General features: G+C 46.6%; 1 protein-coding gene across 1 annotated transcript in view; it reads right to left on the bottom strand.

Annotated features, from left to right (window-relative positions):
• Window positions 1–18,995, bottom strand: part of LOC144127491 (fatty acid hydroxylase domain-containing protein 2-like) — a 64,682-nt gene that overhangs the window by 27,944 nt on the left and 17,743 nt on the right. Inside the window, exon 3 of the mRNA XM_077660483.1 lies at window positions 2,201–2,304. Coding sequence (XP_077516609.1) covers window positions 2,201–2,304 — 104 coding nt within the window. The remainder of the gene's footprint in view (window positions 1–2,200; window positions 2,305–18,995) is intronic.

Genomic DNA, 18,995 nt, shown 5'->3' with positions numbered 1-18,995 from the left:
GTTTCTTTCTTTGGAGACCAGCGCAAACCGACGTTGGGATTGACACAGGCGAGGAATACGGTTGGATAGCGTGCAATCGTCCGACTTCGAGCTGGGCAACTTAGTTATATTCAATGCGCTTCAGCTGAGAAATGTGCATACATAACCTCAACTAGAGTTCACACTTAACGCTATTATTAATGCCCTAAGCCGGTTAATAAAAAGTGCACTTTTTTAATAAGGCAGAGAAGATACGCAGAGCGCTAACCGTACCTTTAAAAACTCGAAGCAAACTGCGTAAAAACGCCCGTCAACAAAAAAATGCCTGCCTCGAACAATTGCGTTCCTAAAGAAGTTTTATTGTTAGTGACACACAATGAACTACTTAAATTAAGCCTGCTGTTAATACAATACTGGGGCTATAAGTCTTTGAGGGCAAAAAATGAGCGTCCATTCAACAAACTACAGTCAAGAGTGAAGCTGGCATAAGGCTTCTAGACAATGACAGTAAACAGCGCCAAACAAACACAAATTAAGCTGTGACACAACGCGTGCGTGTGTCAAAAGAAAATCACTGAGCATTAAAGAAAACTAAAATTTGCCCCCCCCCCCCCCCCCCCCACACACACACACACGCACACGCTGGAAAAATGTTGCGACTTGCTTCGCATTTAGCCAGGCTGCCTCACTGGCAGCCCATCGGCTCCTTGGGAGATTGGTTGGGCCAGCGGCTGGCTTTACCTCGTAACGTGACGAGCCTCGCCAACAAAACGGTTTAGCTGCTCCAGCTTGTTCCACAACTAGATGACGGGTTTGTCGAACGCTCGCAACATTCGCACGTGTAGCAACAAAGGGGCGACAGTGGAAAAACATGACAACACTAAATAACGTTGACGTTCTCGGCAAATGTCTGACCCCACAAAGGCAGCACTTTAGCCAACGTAAACTTCGTTTACCTCGGCACTTTTACCGTCTATAGCTGCCTGTACTGTGTACAATCTGCGCCGTGACTGAAAGCGATGCCTAATGAGGCCTTCAAGACAGCACAAAAAAGGGGTAACAAATGCACGAAGGAGGTCAGTGCTTCATCTGTGACTAACCATCTTCTTCCCGCTTGTCCTCGTCATGTGGAACAGTCATTCCACACGTCCACTCTTCCGTAACACCTATCTTGCGGCACGTGTCGCGCCTGTCCAGGCTCTCACTTAAGTGTCAAATCTCCTAGTGAGGGTGCGACGGGTGCGACACACAAGCTCTCTTGGAAAGAGTGTAAAGAGCACGTGTCTGTCCCCCTACAGGTCAAGACGCTGGCGAAGAAGTAAAGCAAGCCTCGAATCCACGTGGAAGAGTCAATGAGGGACACTATCTTTCCAGCCCTTTTCAGCATTGTTTGGCCACGCGCACTTTCGACATTGCTGTGGGTTGCATGCAGCTGCTAGCCAGACATCCTCGAGGGTCGGGCTTCACAAGTGCCTAGTGAGTGCAAGCAGGTGCTCACGGAGGCGTCCCTCTTCCACGGTATGAGTAACAACGACGAGCGAAGGACCTTCTCTGGGGAACTGCAAAGGTTTACTTTGCCGTTAATGTCAGCCTGTGTGCACAGAAAAATATGAATCCGCCTGTCTTGTCCTGTCTTGTGAGAACGTTGTTTTCGTTATTTTCCAAGGGCAGTCGGTGACTACTGAGCACAATGGTCAGTCATTTACGTTAACTACGCCGACAGTTAGTTGCAATCTGGCGCTGGCTGAAGCGCGTAATGTTTGTCGGTGGGCTCACGAAAAGAAACGGTGAGCTCAACGCAGGGCAAAAATAAGAGAAAAGAAGCAAGTTGGAGTGAGAAACTTCTTTGTGCTCAGGCCCATATACTTGTGACTTTCGCAGCTAAAAACCATTCCTAAGGTTGGTTGAATAAGTTGGGTCTTCTATATGTCCTGTTAAACTTTCCTCGTGTTTTTGTTTTTTGTTTTTTTTTTTAGATCGGGAAAATACTTATGTTCATGGGACAGTGAAAAAAAAGCACTTGTCGAATGCGTAGACAAGTCCTCCTCCGCAGTCCGTGGCAGACAAAAGTGAAGCTAGCAATTTCTGCTCATTTTCCTTATCGCTGAATTCCTGGCGTAAGAAGCCAAGAACAAAGGAGCGCGGAATCGTGAGCGGGCTCACGTTAAGCTCGTGAAGGAAGACAAGAGCAGAGTAGGAATCATGAAGTGCGACCACGTACCGGCGGCTGTGAGGACGAGGTAGTCGCCGTGAAACGCGTACACTACCTTCCGGTAGTTGGTGTCCAGTGTTGCTCGCGCAGCCGCTCCACTTCTTCTGACTAGGCTGAAAATGAAAAGTAAAAGCAGAGTGATATCAGGCACGCATCAGCGCAATCAGTTGATCAAAACTTTATTCGCTGCAGCGCATACTGAAAGGGGGGGAATATTGGCAGTGGCTTAAGTTGGATAACCCTGGAATTCAGCGAAAAGCAAGGACGCTTAATAAGCGTCTGAGGCTCGTCCATGGAAGCCCCGCTACACGCTCGCGACAGCCGTTCTACATACGTATGCCCACACGACCACGTGGCTATGACGTAGTATCACATGGTCTTACGACACCCCCATCGGGTGTCATCACATGGCTTCACATCACCCCATCGGATGTTCTTAAGGTCAAAGGTCAACCCAACGTCACCTAAAGTCAAAGGTCAGAGGCCAACCCAAAGGTCACCCAAAGTCAAAGGTCAAAGGTCAATCCAAGGTCAAAGGTCAACTAAATGTCATGGGTCAAGGTCAGGAGTGAAGGGTTCGACACCATAACTGTACCACGTATGGTCACGCACGGCTAACGGGGTTGGGCTGAAGGTCGTTCAAGGTCATTCTCCGGCCTACGCGACGACCGCTTTACCTAGCGTAGTGAAGCTTTTCGCTTCAAAATTATTCAGTCTCACACCGACGACCAATTTCGGCTTAGGATGCACCCAGGCTGCGCGCGCCCCCTTTCAGTCGCCTTACACTCGCTTGAAAGTTCGCTCTTTATTCGGTCACAGCCTCGACCGTCGAATGTCCGGAAACCGTTTTGTGAATTATATATAATGTGTACATATCGATCGAGCGGGTATATTACTACGCTTATAGAATATTCATTGTTCAGAATGTCATTTAAGCCGGGTTTTCCTAAGCTGCTGAATCTTTCGGGCCGAAACCTCGTAATGTAATAAAATTTTTACCGACGGTGAAATTTAACGCAGCTAGTGATTTCCTTTAATCGTCAGCGAACCATAAAACTCTAGCTTTATTCTTAACTGTTGCGAAAGGTGAGTGGAATAAGGCGAGTTTATTTATGAGTTGTTGCGCAAAATACGGCAAGTACCTATTCCAGACGGGAAATATCTGCATCGTAAAACTCGGCGTTCGGCCGATATTTAGGGTTGAATGGCGCGGCAAAAACAACATTCTTCTTTCAGTTTTTATAGACGTGTTATCTCAGTGGTTCTCGTCGAAAGTAACGCTTTTTGTTCGTCAAGCAATAAAAAGATACGACGAGAGAGGTTGGCAACCAGTTCACGGTATGCTGTTCGCGTCCGTCACTTGACAGCGATGAGACAATATGGGCAACACAATCTTCACCGCTGTAAAGTTGTCAGTCAGTTGAAGAGAAAACTGTCAATTAAATCTTAAAATCTTGCCTTTCTGCACCTTTGTGCGCGCGTGCACACGCCGCTCTGCCTATATGCGTGAATTAATACGTCTGCATTTATAGGCTCACCAGATGTTAAGCCAAACGAATTTGATGGAACGTTGCCGCAATGAAATTTATGATCAGGTGGCGTCGTGCACCTCTGAGTCGCCTGCAATAATACGCAATCAGCTTGTTCACCTAATAGTCACGAAACTGCGAACTTGATTGAGTAAGTAGAAGTGAACGATGTGCAGTAAAAATAATACGTTGAATAGCCGTTATCTTTTTAATAATAATAATAATTGGTTTTTTGGGGAAAGGAAATGGCGCAGTAACTGTCTCATATATCGTTGGACACCTGAACCGCGCCGTTAGGGAAGGGATAAGGGAGGGAGTGAAAGAAGAAATGAAGAAGGAGGTGCCGTAGTGGAGGGCTCCGGAATAATTTCGACCACCTGGGGATCTTAAAACATGCACTGACATCGCACAGCACACAGGCGCCTTAGCGTTTTTCCTCCATAAAAACGCAGCCGCCGCGGTCGGGTTCGAACCCGGGTTATCTTTTTTGTCCTACTTTCGTTTCTGTGCAAAATTTAAAAATCACATTTATATTCTTCTTGAAGCGAATATTAATTAGTTCGGACGTTTAGAGAAAGAAATTTTAAAAAATAATATCGCCCAGCCCGCACCGGTGAAGCGAACGGGAGGAAACCTCTCTACTCGTGTTCAGTCTTGATCAACGGAGGTGCGAGTCGCGAACATTCTTACGCGTTAGAAAGCAGCTTATGCACTTGCAACGAGTAACCATATACCAAAACGGAAATTCAAAGCCTCGTAATTATTACTGCGTCCCAAACAACCCGCGTAACTAACACGCTACGCGCCGGAACGATGGTCTAGACTTTGCGTAAGCGGGAAATAAATGGTCCGCGATCTGCGTTGAACGCAGAGACCAAACTCTTTGAGGAAAACGTTGTGGTCATTATACTGCGCGCCTGAGCGAGTGGAAAGTTTTCGCATTCGCTGGGGAGACAAAAGTTTGCGAACTGCAGAGCCCTCACCCATACAAATTCTACAGTCTATAGACAACCTATAGATATATGGCCACGCATTTTAAGTGGACTTCTGTCTATAAACTGTTTATATACTATGAATAGACAAAAAGAAATATCTATAGGAAGACAATAGAGCCTGTAAGAAGAGACTTCTTATAGACTCTTTTGTATTCGTTTCTTCTTGTAGACTCTATTGTCTTCCTATAGACATTTCTTTTGTCTATTCATAGTCCATAGACTGTCTATAGAAAAAAGTGTACATTAAGTGTATGGCAATATATATATACATATAGGTTGTCTACAGACTGTCTATAGAATTTGTATTGCCATTAGATTATTCCCTAGGATTTGTCAATAGACATTCTATAGACTTTATAGACAAGTCTATGGAGAGTGTACAGACTGTCTAAAGAAATGTTTGTAAGGGCAGGCTAAGGTCGGAGCCAACGGTGACCATTCATATCGTCTAATTCGCTCGGCGCCACTCAAAGTGATACAAATGCGCTGCGAAATCCAGAAAGGAGCTCCGATTGCGCGCGCCGCGCAGCGCCACACATGCAACGTGGTGAAGAAAAAACTGTGAAGCGGCGCTACAACCCCGTCTTGCACCTTCTTCGCCATTTTTCATCACACCTAGAGCCCAATCGCTACGATTCCTACGTGTGCAAAGAACTAATTGTCTCGTTTCGCCTGCACGCGCTCTTAAAAGCGCGTTCACGAGGCAAGGAGTGAGCTACAAACAGTCGTAAATCACCGAAAAATAAATAACTACTACTACTACTACTACTATAGTTTTGAGGGAAAGGAAATGGCGCAGTATCTGTCTCATATATCGTTGGACACCTGAACCGCGCCGCAAGGAAAGGGATAAAGGAGGGAGTGAAAGAAGAAAGGAAGAAAGAGGTGCCATAGTGGAGGGCTCCGGAATAATTTCGACCACCTGGGGATCTTTAACGTGCACTGACATCGCACGGCACGCGGGCGCCTTAGCGTTTTTCCTCCATAAAAACGCAGCCGCCGCGGTCGGGTTCGAACCCGGGAACTCCGGATCAGTAGTCGAGCGCCCTAACAACTGCGCAAAAAAAAAAAAACTCTGCTGAGCAATAGTACCCCGGAAGAGGAAAGAGAGACTGTATACGCTTTTTCGTAATTTCTTTGATCGCAAAATAAACGAAGGAATCGAATTTTCTGCCGCTCTTTCCAACGGGACCCTTGAAGACACGCGCGCTCACATTGTGAGCGCAAGTGGCAATCGCTGTAGCAGCTTGTCGCTGCGAGGACACACACGGAGACCCGCGAAATGAAGAATTCCTGCGAAAAACCGTGCAGCGTCACGGAAGGCATACAGGCAGCGTCAGTCGGATTCAGCGAGCTCTCCACGCGTGAGAATCGTCAGTAAAACGGTTGCAGTATCGGTTATATAGCGACAGGCGAACTGGCTAGAACACATGTCAAACATTCCAGCCAATTGCGAACCAGTATCACATGCAGACGACTTTGTGAATGCGGCCGCCTATTAGCTAACTACAGCTGTAAAGCTTCCGCAAGCTTGCATAATTTTGTTTGATGGATGTACATGAGCAGGCGAGTTAGTTTATTAAAAAATGATAGGTATAACATCAACAGGCAGGAAGAGACCATGACTGGGTCAGGGAACAAACGCGAGCTGTTGATAGCCTAGCCGAAATAACGAAGAAAAAACGGCCATGTACAGGGCATGTAATGCGAAGGCAAGGTAACCGATGGTCGTTTATGGTTGCGGAGTCGATTCCAAAAGAAGGCAAGCGTATCAGGCTGAGGCAGAGAGACGCGGGTGAGGGGGAGGGGGTGATGATAGGAAGGTTACGCGGGTAAGGCTGACGACGATGATGAAGATGTTGGTTGGTCAGTCGGTCAATTTTTAGGCCCCCAAGCAGCACAACCGAAGCTACAGAGGAGGGCTGCGGTTTAGCGGATTGTACCTCGGGGTTCTTTAAGGCGCGCCGAAATCTCGGTACACAGGCGATAGCTCATTTCACCTTTATCGATATGAAACCACGGTAGAGGTCCAACCTGCCACATTGGGATACGAGTAGCATAACGAATGTATGCTACCAATAAGTCGTGATATTGCTGCTGAAGTAACAATAGCCGGGTTAACTCCGAATCAGTAGCCGAGCGCCCTAACCACTGAGCCACCGCGGCGGGTTCGAACATGACCGCAGCGGCTGCGTTTTTATGGAGGCAAAACGCTAAGGCGCCCGTGTGCTGTGCGATGTCAGTGCACGTTAAAGATCCCCAGGTGGTCGAAATTATCTCCGGAGCCCTCCGCTACGGCACCTCTTTCTTCCTTTCTTCTTTCACTCCCTCCTCTATCCCTTCCCTTACGGCACGGTTTAATTTTTAATTGTTTTTTGGGGGGAAAGGAAATGGCGCAGTATCTGTCTCATATATCGTTGGACACCTGAACCGCGCCGTAAAGGAAGGGATAAAGGAGGGAGTGAGAGGAAACGAAGAAGGGGTGCCGTAGTGGAGGGCTCCGGAATAATTTCGACCACCTGGGGATCTTTAACGTGCACTGACATCGCACAGCACACGGGCGCCTTAGCGTTTTTCCTCCATAAAAACGCAGCCGCCGAGGTCGGGTTCGAACCCGGGAACTCCGGATCAGTAGTCGAGCGCCCTAACCACTGAGCCACCGCGGCGGGGCTACGGCGCGGTTCAGGTGTCCAACGATATATGAGACAGATACTGCGCCATTTCCTTTCCCCTAAAACCAATTATTATTATTATTATTATTATTATTATTATTATTATTATTATTATTATTATTATTATTATTATTATTATTATTATTATTATTATTATTATTATTATTATTATTAACAACAGCTGGTATATAGCTCATGTACCGGACGACAGTCAGCAAATATCAACCTGAGTATATAGGGTGGAAACTGAACCTTGCTCTGTCCTCGTCTCTGCACAGATTTCGTCAACCTTGGGTCCAGCATCCGAACGCAGCAGCCACTGAGCCGTGACGGCGGGTGCTGCACAGTTCTGGTCGAGACAGACCGTAAGAGGCGCGCAGACTGTTCTGTCTCCTCTATTCCCTTTATTCCGCGTCCATTGTGTTGCGCTCCATAGCCGGCTCCCGTTTCGCGGTGAAAAAAAATAAAGTTCGCGAAGGTCTCGCCGCCAAGAATCCAATCCGTTCGTTCCCCTTCGGCGCAAGGCGGGCGCGATGTTTGTTTTACACTCCACGGCACCCGCTCTGATTCCCTTCATCTCCGGATATGTCGTCCTTTGTGCAGCGGTTTGCACGCAAACGCGCGGTCGCAGAGAAATACGAGGTTGAGCCGCGCAGTTTTTTCTTGCCTTCTTTCGTTCGATCTGTCGCCTGCTCGTCTAGGTGAGACTGTGAAAAAAAATAAACGAATTCGATAGCACTTTACAGGGCTAAGCCAAGGTTCCCGACCTCCGCGTAGCAGCAGTGTTGTTGCTGGCCGCTTTTGAAATGACTTATGCCCACGGCTGTGTTTTGGCCAGCAATAAGAATAATAATAATAATTAGTTTTTGGGCAAAGGAAATGGCGCAGTATCTGTCTCATATATCGTTGGACACCTGAACAGCGCCGTAAGGGAAGGAATAAAGGAGGGAGTGAAAGAAGAAAGGAAGAAGAGGTGCCGTAGTGGAGGGCTCCGGAATAATTTCGACTACCTGGGGATCTTTAACGTGCACTGACATCGCACAGCACACGGGCGCCTTAGCCTTTTTCCTCCATAAAAACGCAACCGCCGCGGTCGGGTTCGAACCCGGGAACTCCGGATCAGTAGTCGAGCGCCCTAACCACTGAGCCACCGCGGCGGGTACCCCCCCAGCAAGGCCAGCGAGCCATTTCGGCTCGTCGCGCGGTATGCCGTATGCCGTATGTATTATATTCACCCCCCCCCCCCCCCCAGCTTCTTCAGTCAGCTATCCAGAGCCGTTGCACCTAGCTGGGCGCCCGTATTCCGTCTCTCCTTTGGGTCTCCACCAAACATCATCATCATAATCATCATCATCATCATAAACGCCGTAAACCCTGCAGAGGGCGTAGTTATACAGCGTAGTCAGGCTGATGATGATGATTATTACTATGATGATTGGTGCAGACCCAAAGAAGAGATGGAATACCGGCGCCCAGTTAGGTCTAACGGCACTATAGATAGCTGACTAAGGAAGCTGGGAGGGAATATAATAATATTGTGAGAGATTGAAAAGTGCTTTGAATGAGGAATTGAAATACAAAAAGACAGTGTCATCGGCGCTGCGCCTCGCGCTAAATTTGTCGTTATCAAGTGGGCCCCGCCATGGCCCCCCGTGGTGGCCACAAAATGGAACAAAAACCTTGATAAGCCGCTCAAGGCAGCATCCTGAAATGACTGCACGGCGCGGCATCCTCCGCGCCAGCGCAGTAGCAGCTGCAGCAGTTGTCATAAAGCAGCCAGCGGGTGACGTGGTGCATCTGTCGCTTAGCGGAAGGGCCGTGGACGCAGTCAAGGCGGAGCGTCGTGCTCGGAACGACGCACGAATTCCTTACAAAGATGGTCTATAGACTTCTTATAGACTCTGTTGCCTTCCTATAGATGTTTCCTTTTGTCTGTTCACAGTCTATAGACTGCCTGTAGACAAGAGTCTACTAAAAGTGTTTGGCCATAAATCTATAAATTGTCTATAGACTTTCTGTAGAACTTGTATTGCCTATAGACTGTTCTCTAGGGTTCGTCTATGGAGAGTCTACAGACTTTATAGACAGAAGTCAATGGACAGTCTATACACTTGTCTAAAGAAATTTTTGTAAGGGATGCGGGAGGCCAGAGCCACCGCCGAGCGGCGGGCCGAACACAGAACGCACGCCTTCGCGATGCTGCCCGCAAACTCACTGCGTGACAAGATGCTCCGGTCCGTGCCAAACATATTTCACACACCATAAAAAACCACTCACTGTAACCCTCCCAAAAAAAGTGAAAAACAATTCTCACACACTCGTCCGTGGCATTCATTAAGTTGAGGCGACCTAAAAGGATTGAAAAGTAATGATTTCCTGCCTACGCAAAACGAATGCAACCGCTTCAGGACGGAAGGCTGTCCAGCTAGAGCTGATCATTCGCATTACCAGATGTGTAACAACCATAACATCTTTTTTCTCCGACTCTAATTTCACTCCCCGCACATACAAATGCTGACAAAGCAAAAATCTAATTAGAAGCATAAAAAGCGTAGCAGTAGCTCTTCGCTGTACCGTAATTCATCTGCACAGTAAAGATCAATTTCATGGCAGACAATAATAATAATAATAATTGGTTTTTTGGAGAAAGGAAATGGCGCAGTATCTGTCTCATATATCGTTGGACACCTGAACCGCGCCGTAAGGAAAGGGATAAAGGAGGGAGTGAAAGAAGAAAGGAAGAAAGAGGTGCCGTAGTGGAGGGCTCCGGAATAATTTCGACCACCTGGGTATCTTTAACGTGCACTGACATCGCACAGCACACGGGCGCCTTAGCGTTTTTCCTCCATAAAAACGCAGCCGCCGCGGTCGGGTTCGAACCCGGGAACTCGGGATCAGTAGTCGAGCGCCCTAACCACTGAGCCACCGCGGCGGGCCCTACACAAGGAGGAAATCGTCGTTTCGGGTATTCCGTATGCTGTATGTTTAGGTCCTTTTTTTTTATAAAGGTCAGAAAAAAAGAAAAGCGCAGAACTATTTCGCTGTTTTTTTTTTCTCTGCCGGGTGACGTCCCGATATTAGGACTCTCGCGAAGATAAAGTATCCACTAGCGGTAGGTGGAAGGAAAGCTGGCACGATGCCAACCGCTGGTGCTATCTACAAGCAGCTCATTCGTTGCTCGACAGTCACGGTTCGAAAAACGATCTATTGGTCCTTTCTCTCCAATTGCACGATAAACTGCTGCCCTAATTTCCAGCCTTTCTAACGTCATGCCTACAGCGTATCGTGCCTATACAGCCGTGTGTCCATTATTAGCACCTTCTTTCATAATCTCGTTCGTCGATTGCGTTCAGTGGCTCCTTCCCCTTCTTCTTTTTTTTTTAATCTCTGTCCTCCTCTGCTGCTATTGCCTTCGCTTCAGGTCTGGAGGAAGTAACAAAACTGGCAGACGAACTGCGGAACACAGCAGCGTTACGGAAGCGTGGCCTGCGGTTCCCAGAAATAGGAACCGCCGCTAGAAAGAATCAAAGAAAAGAAAAAGGAATCCAAATAATAAAACGAATCAAGAGTTAATGGTGTTCCGAACTGTACCATTTTTCTGAGATTTCGCATCATTCATATATTCGACGGTAAAAAAAAAGAACTCCGCACGCTCCCTAATTGCCCGCAAAACCCATTGATAAGAAGCTCAGGTCGCACTTAATGAACGGTGTAGAAAAACACCGCGCTCTGTCAATTGTTAGGCTTAGATTTTGAGTCAGAGCATAAACGGCCCATTAGTTTACCATCGATACGGACGAGTTCATTATCGAAACAACCGCAATTATAATGCGTCCCGGTAAAGTTGTTCAGCTGTGTCTGTAGTAATGTGTTCCGTGCAAATTTGCCGCCCGATATCCAGCTTCTTGGTCCTCTGACCGCATTTTCTCGAAAATTCTCTCGTTTGCATTCTGTGATCTGTAAGAGTGCATGCTGATGTCTTGGTTTCTGTTTTACTGGAAAAATTGGACTCATATGTACAGCCTTACTACAGATTATTGCTTAGAAGTATCTTTGCAATAATTCTCCCGCAATTATAACATCATTCCTAATGCTGCCTATGAAAAGGTTACGGAAATGGCATGCCTGCGCTCGAAGTAAACAGTTCAATAACGTTGTTCATCCAGACTTGCAAAATTCATCTGAGCGCTAAAATTTGGTAAGGATGGTAAGCCTTCTGATGCGTTTACCTGTGATTAATTTTCCCGAGAAAAGCGTCAACCCTGTTTTCCCTCCAGTTCTTTTGAACCAGCAGTTACATATTCGATTGCGTTTGACGCTTTCTCACGTTTCGACAGTACGCACTTCAGAAAACATTCTCCTGTAAGTTCAGTGACATGTGCTTTCCACAATATCACTGGATTCGTGAAAACTGTTCGTGTCTAAATAAAACTTTAAATATCCTTCGATCTAAAAATTAATTACCTCTTCACGTATGCTCCGGAGTTCCCGGGTTCGAACCCGACCGCGGCGGCTGCGTTTTTATGGAGGAAAAACGCTAAGGCGCCCGTGTGCTGTGCGATGTCAGTGCACGTTAAAGATCCCCAGGTGGTCGAAATTATTCCAGAGCCCTCCACTACGGCACCTTTCTTCCTTTCATCTTTCACTCCTTCCTTTATCCCTTCCCTTACGGCGCGGTTCATGTGTCCAACGATATATGAGACAGATACTGCGCCATTTCCTTTCCCCCAAAACCAATTATTATTATTATTATTATTATTATTATTATTATTATTATTATTATTATTATTATTATTATTATTATTATTATTATTCGGAACGTCGCTGACGGCTTTGCTCAACACTTTTCCTCCGTGTACAAATCTCCACGTTGCGATTCCGTATGCCTTCCAGCTGGCGCACCTAATTCCGTTCTTCTTGACGAGAAGTTAGTAAGTGAGAGTCTTAAGTGTTTGAAACCATCTTTGTCCCCTGGACCTGATGGCATTCCAGCCGCCATAATAAAAGCCTTCAATAGTACCTTCGTCCCTGTTTTAACCACGATATTTAATAACTGTTTGAAAAATTCTGCCTTTCCCCGCGTGTGGAAAACGGCGCGTGTTTTCCCTGTCTTCAAATCAGGAAACAAATCTGATGTTTCGAACTACCGCCCCATTTCTCTTCTTTGTGCAACCTCTAAGCTTTTTGAATTAGCTTTGCACAAAGTACTTTCCTTCCACCTCAAACATGTAATCATACATAATCAGCATGGTTTCATAAAAGGTCGTTCTACTACAACTAACCTTGTGACTTTTATGACGTATACATCAGCTGAAGTCCTTCAGAGGAGTCAGGTAGACGCTGTGTACTGTGATTTGAGCAAAGCTTTCGACGTTGTTACTCACTCTTTACTTCTTCAAAAGCTTCTGCTGCTTGAGATCGACGTTTCAATTGTAGCCCTCTTACGCAACTATCTTTTTGATCGGTCCTGCTTTGTCAGTGTAAATGGACAGACCTCATTTGTTTACACTCCAACCAGCGGAGTTCCTCAGGGCTCGGTATTAGGCCCGCTTCTGTTCTCTGTTTTTATCAATGACGTTTCCTCCGTGGTCAAAATCTCCTCGTTTCTCCTTTATGCGGACGATATAAAAATGTTCAAGGCAATACATACTCTTCATGATTGCTTGTCATTGCAATCGGACATATCCGCCTTCTCTGATTGGTGCTTGAAGAATGGGCTCACTCTCAATTCATCTAAAACCAAGGTTGTCTCATTTACTCGTAAAACGCACAGTCTTCTCTACTCTTATTCTGTGAATGGTAGGCCGCTGCCCAGGGTTGATGAAATTAATGACCTCGGCGTACTTTTCGACCGTAGCCTCAGCTTCTCCTCTCATACAAAACGCATTGCTCTACGGGCTATGCGTACACTCGGCTTCATCTGCAGGCTTTCGAGAGAGTTTCGATCCCAACTCCCTTTCTTAAAGCTCTACCTCTCCATATGCTTGCCGCTTTTGGAATATGCGTCTGTTGTTTGGAACGGCACTTGCCAGTCGAACTGTGAAAAAATCGACAGAGTTCAGCTAAAGTTTTTACGCATATTTCAACATCGGTTTTCTTGCAAAACTTCCAGCTCTCGTCCCAGACGGAGTAACTCACTGCAGCTTCCTTCTCTTAGCTGCCGTCGCGTGAGGGCAGATATAATTTTCTTGTATAAACTTCTTCATGGTCACATTCTATGCCCTCAGCTCCTAGCGCGTATCCTTTTGCGTGTACCGCGAAAGAGCATAAGGGAATTCAGACCATTCCAAGTTTCTGCGCTCCTGCACTCCCTCTCCCCTCTGGACAGAATGCAGAAGTTGTTTAATTCTCTTTGTCCTCACCTTGATATATTCGAAAATTCTCTCCCTTCCTTTATGTTGAATGTCCGTGACGTTCCACTTTGAGCACTCTTTTTCTCATACATAACTACATAACTTCCCCTTTCATGCATTTTGTCTTTACTACACTTGTGCGTTTGCACCGGTATTATATTGTTTTTTCTCTCCTTAATTGTACATCACGTGTACTTGTTTTCATTAATATTATTTCTTTAATACTGTGTACTCACGCCTGATTGTCTGTAACGCGTTCACTAATTACATTTCTTATTGTGTATGATTGTATTTCTAGCTTGTATTTCAGAGATCTCTTATTCGTTCACATTAGTATTGGCTTTATTCTTGTTTGTATTTTGATATATGCTGTACTTAGCTGTTATCGGTCGTTCTTGTGTTCATTCTCTTCGTTTATTGTTTCATTAGTTGTTTATATGTCTGTTGCCTGTTCTAGCTGTTTTCATTTACTGCTGTTCTCGCTGTTTCCTTGTTTTCGCTTTTTTGCTTCATGCTTGCTGTCACGCCTAGTTTATGTGTCTTTTTTTTCTATCGCCTTGACTGCTGCATTACCTCCCCTGAGTGTCTTCCTTTGTAGTGAAATAAATGTACATTTTGTGCGTGTGAATGGTGTACCAGCACCAAGACCTTTGGGTTGTTCCTGGGCACCGAAAAAATAAAGATTGATTGATTGATTGATTGATTGATTGATTGATTGATTGATTGATTGATTGATTATTATTATTATTATTATTATTATTATTATTATTATTATTATTATTATTATTATTATTATTATTATTATTATTATTATTATTATTATTATTATTATTATTATTATTATTATTATTATTATTATTATTATTATTATTCACGTATGCAGTTCAGCCGACGTTGGCAACGAAGACCCCCATCTGTGCCAATGCACCAAGGAACGTTTACCCCATTCCCCGTTGTAACCCATCTTCTAGCCATCTACCATTACTTGAACGTCTACTCCAGAGGCTACGTATCGCAGGTCAACGCAGAGAGAGTAGTTTCATATACGGGCGCTGCGCTGACGTTCGCGTGTAGCCCACAAGATCTATCGTGTGTAATGGTGCACCCCCCCCCCCCCCCAGTAAGGGTAGACTCCTCTTAATCTGCATTGTACGCCTTCCTCTTCCAAATTTCAGCCAAACACAGCGTTCTCTATACAGCCACAGATGGACAATATCCGGAAAATATATAATGTCCAAGCCAGCCAGAAGTGGACGTTTTCCTGGCGGTCCATTCCGAAACGAGCGCTTGACTTATATCTGGAGTACGTTATAACCGGCACTGCACCTCGTGCACATTATAGATGACCCCGCTATGCTCGAGCAACTTAAGAGAGCCGTGGCTCAGCCGGAGACGCATTGAGGCTGCCTGCAACGTAGTTCGGGGGAGACGTGCATTCCACCACCCCCAAGTGCGTCCCACGCTGTAGGTCGTACCTCGAATTGGGGCCCTACAAGACGGCGCGCAACCATCTGTCACTGTCAGAAACATGCCAGCGCCCTGTTCTGGCTCTCCGAGGCCCTGACGGGCGTCTTCGCAGCGACAACGCCCGCGAAGAGGACGCGCGCGACGATTCCGCGTCACGCCCCCCCCCCCCCCCCCCCCCCTGTTCACTTTGCGTCAACCTCGCAGAGGTCAACAACAACAATGCAGCGACAGTGTGTGCGTATGTACACACTCTCGGGGTCACCTCCCAGCGGGAGGCTACGGAACGTATAGCAAGCCGTCGCCCTAACCCCTCGTTCACTCCCGCGTAGGGCCACTGAGAAGCGCCTCCGCAGACGACGGGGCGCTGTCTCGTCAGCGCCAAGAAGCTGCACCCCTTTCCGGCAAAACTGTGCAGCATTGCGCAAGCTACAGCCGGTGTCGACTAATCAGCTGCCGGTTTCGCAAAACTTTTAAGTTCAAACGCCTCACCATTGACAGTTGCCATGACTATCCCATCGTCTGCAAGGCTTGTGATTGGTCGGTGCTGTGGCCCTTGTGTCGTCTCCTATCGTGACCTTTCGACTATGCTCACACGACTCGTGGTTGGTCGATGCCGTGGTTATCGCATCGTCTGCGCGGCTCGCGATTGGCCGATGCCGTGGCTATCATGTCGTCTGCTATCGTGAACAGCCAGGCCAAGTCACGAGAATAACTGCCTTGCTAACACCTCTGTGAATTTTTCCAGTGGTTCGCCGACGCCAGCGGCAGCTTCGACACTGCTGCACGGTTCTAGGGAGGCGGAGTCTATATATATACGTGTCAGCGCCAATGTTGTGCCGCAAAGTGCCTGTCTCAGCATATCGGTCGTCCGCGATGCCCCAAGTCTCTTCATCGGCGGCGCAGCTAAAGTGCGCGGAGTGTGTCACCGTCACAACACAGTTTAAGTGCAGCGGGGACTGCATATAAGTGCTTCGCATAGCGCTCACTGGAAGAGACTTCTACGGAGTCTCGAAAGTTAAGCAATAAAATAAAAACTGTGGCCAAGTGACCTACATCTTTTGGAGACAAAAGCCACCGAATCGGGGTAAGCACATTGGCAACAACCGCTATGTGGATACACCATGGTATTGTACTAGGAATTTTAATTAAAATTGCTAACAAGTGACTCGGGCTTAGAAGTTCCTCGGGAGTTGCGTAAGGAATTGCCCTTCTTACGCGATATCACTGGGATAATGCAGTTGAAATGCGCCAGTGAAAAAAACAAGAGAACCAAGGTAGGAACCGATAAATAATTAAACCAAGAAAAAAATTCAATAGAAACATGAGCTCATAAAGGTGGTCCAACTCAAAGATCGGAGAGGTGTGAAAGGCCGTGGGGAATTCTCGGCATCCCTGGAATGTGCACCGATATTGGAGTGCAGACATCAGCGTTTCTTCATTCTTCACAATTTGTACGTAGAGGCGATTCGCTGAGTGTAATTCTTGTGACGTGTATTTGTTTTGTTCGCTTCCTTCAGAGCTAGATAACGTGGATGTTACACGCGGTAGGAAAATTACAAAGATAACACCTATCTACGGTTCGTTGCTTATCGCAAAGGCCAAGCATCGCTCTAGCGTCGAGCAATGAAAAAATATATTTCGTTGCACCATAGGCTTGACACTCGCGACACGCCGGTGTGAAGAAGCAAAAAGATAACTCTGCGGTTGCGGCTGCATTGTGTTGAGTATTTTAGACGCTCCGTGATTCAAGAATACAAAATAAATACATAAAACAAATGTCAATCCTCCCGTTTCGAATTTCCTTTGCATCCATGAGAAGAACGAATCTCTTCGCGAGGCGCTCACATAAACACACAACCTGCATATAGACTTCGCGCTCGACTACAGATCCGGAGTTCCCGGGTTCTAACCCGACCGCGGCGGCTGCGTTTTTATGGAGGAAAAACGCTAAGGCGCCCGTGTGCTGTGCGATGTCAGTGCACGTTAAAGATCCCCAGGTGGTCGAAATTATTTCGGAGCCCTCCACTACGGCACCTCTTTCTTCCTTTCTTCTTTCACTCCCTTCTTGATCCCTTCCCTTACGGCGCGGTTCAGGTGTCCAACGATATATGAGACAGATACTGCGCCATTTCCTTTCCCCAGAAAACCAATTATTATTATTCATATAGACTTCATTATCCAACGTGAATGACGGTACCTCCTTTCACGCTATGAGAAACAAAAAACACGAATCTCTTTTGTCTGTGTACGAACAAAAAAAATTGAGAAACAATGCAAGGCGCATTCACGGTGTGACCTCAGCTTGAAACAAAGTCGACCTCGCCCGCTCAAGAGAAGAAGCAGACGCAAAATCCGAGCCAGTGGTTCACGGTCTCGACCTTCTTACACTATATACTCCCGCCGCGCCTGAAAGTGATCGATGGTTCGCCAGCCCTATGCAAATACGAAATCCGCTTTCGCGCTTCAGTGTACTACTCGGAGAGACTATCTCACTCCCTTGGCGCGCACCCATGCCAGGGTGAGAAACAAAGCAGGGAAGGGAGCACGGGCTTCGGATCCACTTATCTCGCAAAATTGGAAGCGCACCTGGCTGAGGTCACTTTGAATCCGCGCGGGGCCCGCCGACATTTTCCACGTAGAAGCGCGGGCACATGCTCGCGCTTAACATTTCTTTTCTGTTTGGAGGTCATGAGTGCCGAGACCCGAAGAAATTTTAAAGTGCGGAGAAGCTAAATAGAACGAAGAGGAAAGATTAGAAGACTGGAAGAGCGTACGCTCCCGGCGGGCTCATTTGGATAATGCTATTACCGAGCATGTCGCCCCATTGCGCCCGAGGAATATTCTATACCGCTTCGGATCGAAGCACCAAACGAAGAACCAGACTGCACCCAGAGCTCTGCGGTTTGAATACAAGCAGAAAGAACGAAAAAGGTCTGTTTTTAATAATAATACGCCGTACTTCTGGCATGCAAGCACTATAGCACAAGTAAATTGTAAATTGGTTGTTGAGGAAAGGAAATGGCGCATTATCGGTCTCACATCTCGGCGGACACCTGAACCGCGCCGTAAGGGAAGGGATAAAGGAGGGACTGAGAAAAGAATGGAAGAAATAGGTGCCGTAGTGGAAGGATCCGGAACAGTTTCGACCACCTGGGATCTTTAACGTGCACTGACATCGCACAATAGACATGCGACTTGGCGTTTCGCCTCCATCGAAACGCGGCCGCCGCGGTCGGGTTCGAACCCGGGAACTCCGGATCAGTAGCCGAGCGCCCTAACCACTGAGCCACCGCGGCACAAGAGAGTTCACAAATAACCATCTTCATCTTTCTCATTTTGAAAATTGGAAAATTGTAAGACACTGTTATGGAAATATTGAAGGTAATGGTGCATTATTCTGCAATGTAGCAAAATCTTTCTTTTGAAGTGTTTCCATCGATCGCATCCAACAGTTAAGGCTGCCATAGAAAAACCACTGGCGAATGGTTTTGACGATAGCAAAAACGTGAAGAGAACAGGAATATACAAGACTGCTGTCGGGTAATCTGCGGATATGTTGATTGTCATAGTGAAATCTTACACTATATTAAAAAATGTCATTCATAAACGGTTTCTCGCTCAGAATGTTTTTGTCCAGAATTGCTGGGTATGAGCAAAGCTAGAATTAGACTTTTTTTTTTTCGGCCGATCAAAAACTCCAGCTTTGGATTTTAATAAACAAGTAATGTCACGAAACTAAACCTTCCCAAATGAGGAATCTTGGTGGTCCTCCGAAATAGACTAATAGG

This window comes from Amblyomma americanum, chromosome 4 (assembly GCF_052857255.1).
Source record: "Amblyomma americanum isolate KBUSLIRL-KWMA chromosome 4, ASM5285725v1, whole genome shotgun sequence".
Classification (NCBI taxonomy): domain Eukaryota; kingdom Metazoa; phylum Arthropoda; class Arachnida; order Ixodida; family Ixodidae; genus Amblyomma; species Amblyomma americanum.
The sequence above is the reverse complement of the archived record's forward strand: the minus strand, read 5'-3'. Positions and strand labels throughout refer to the sequence as shown.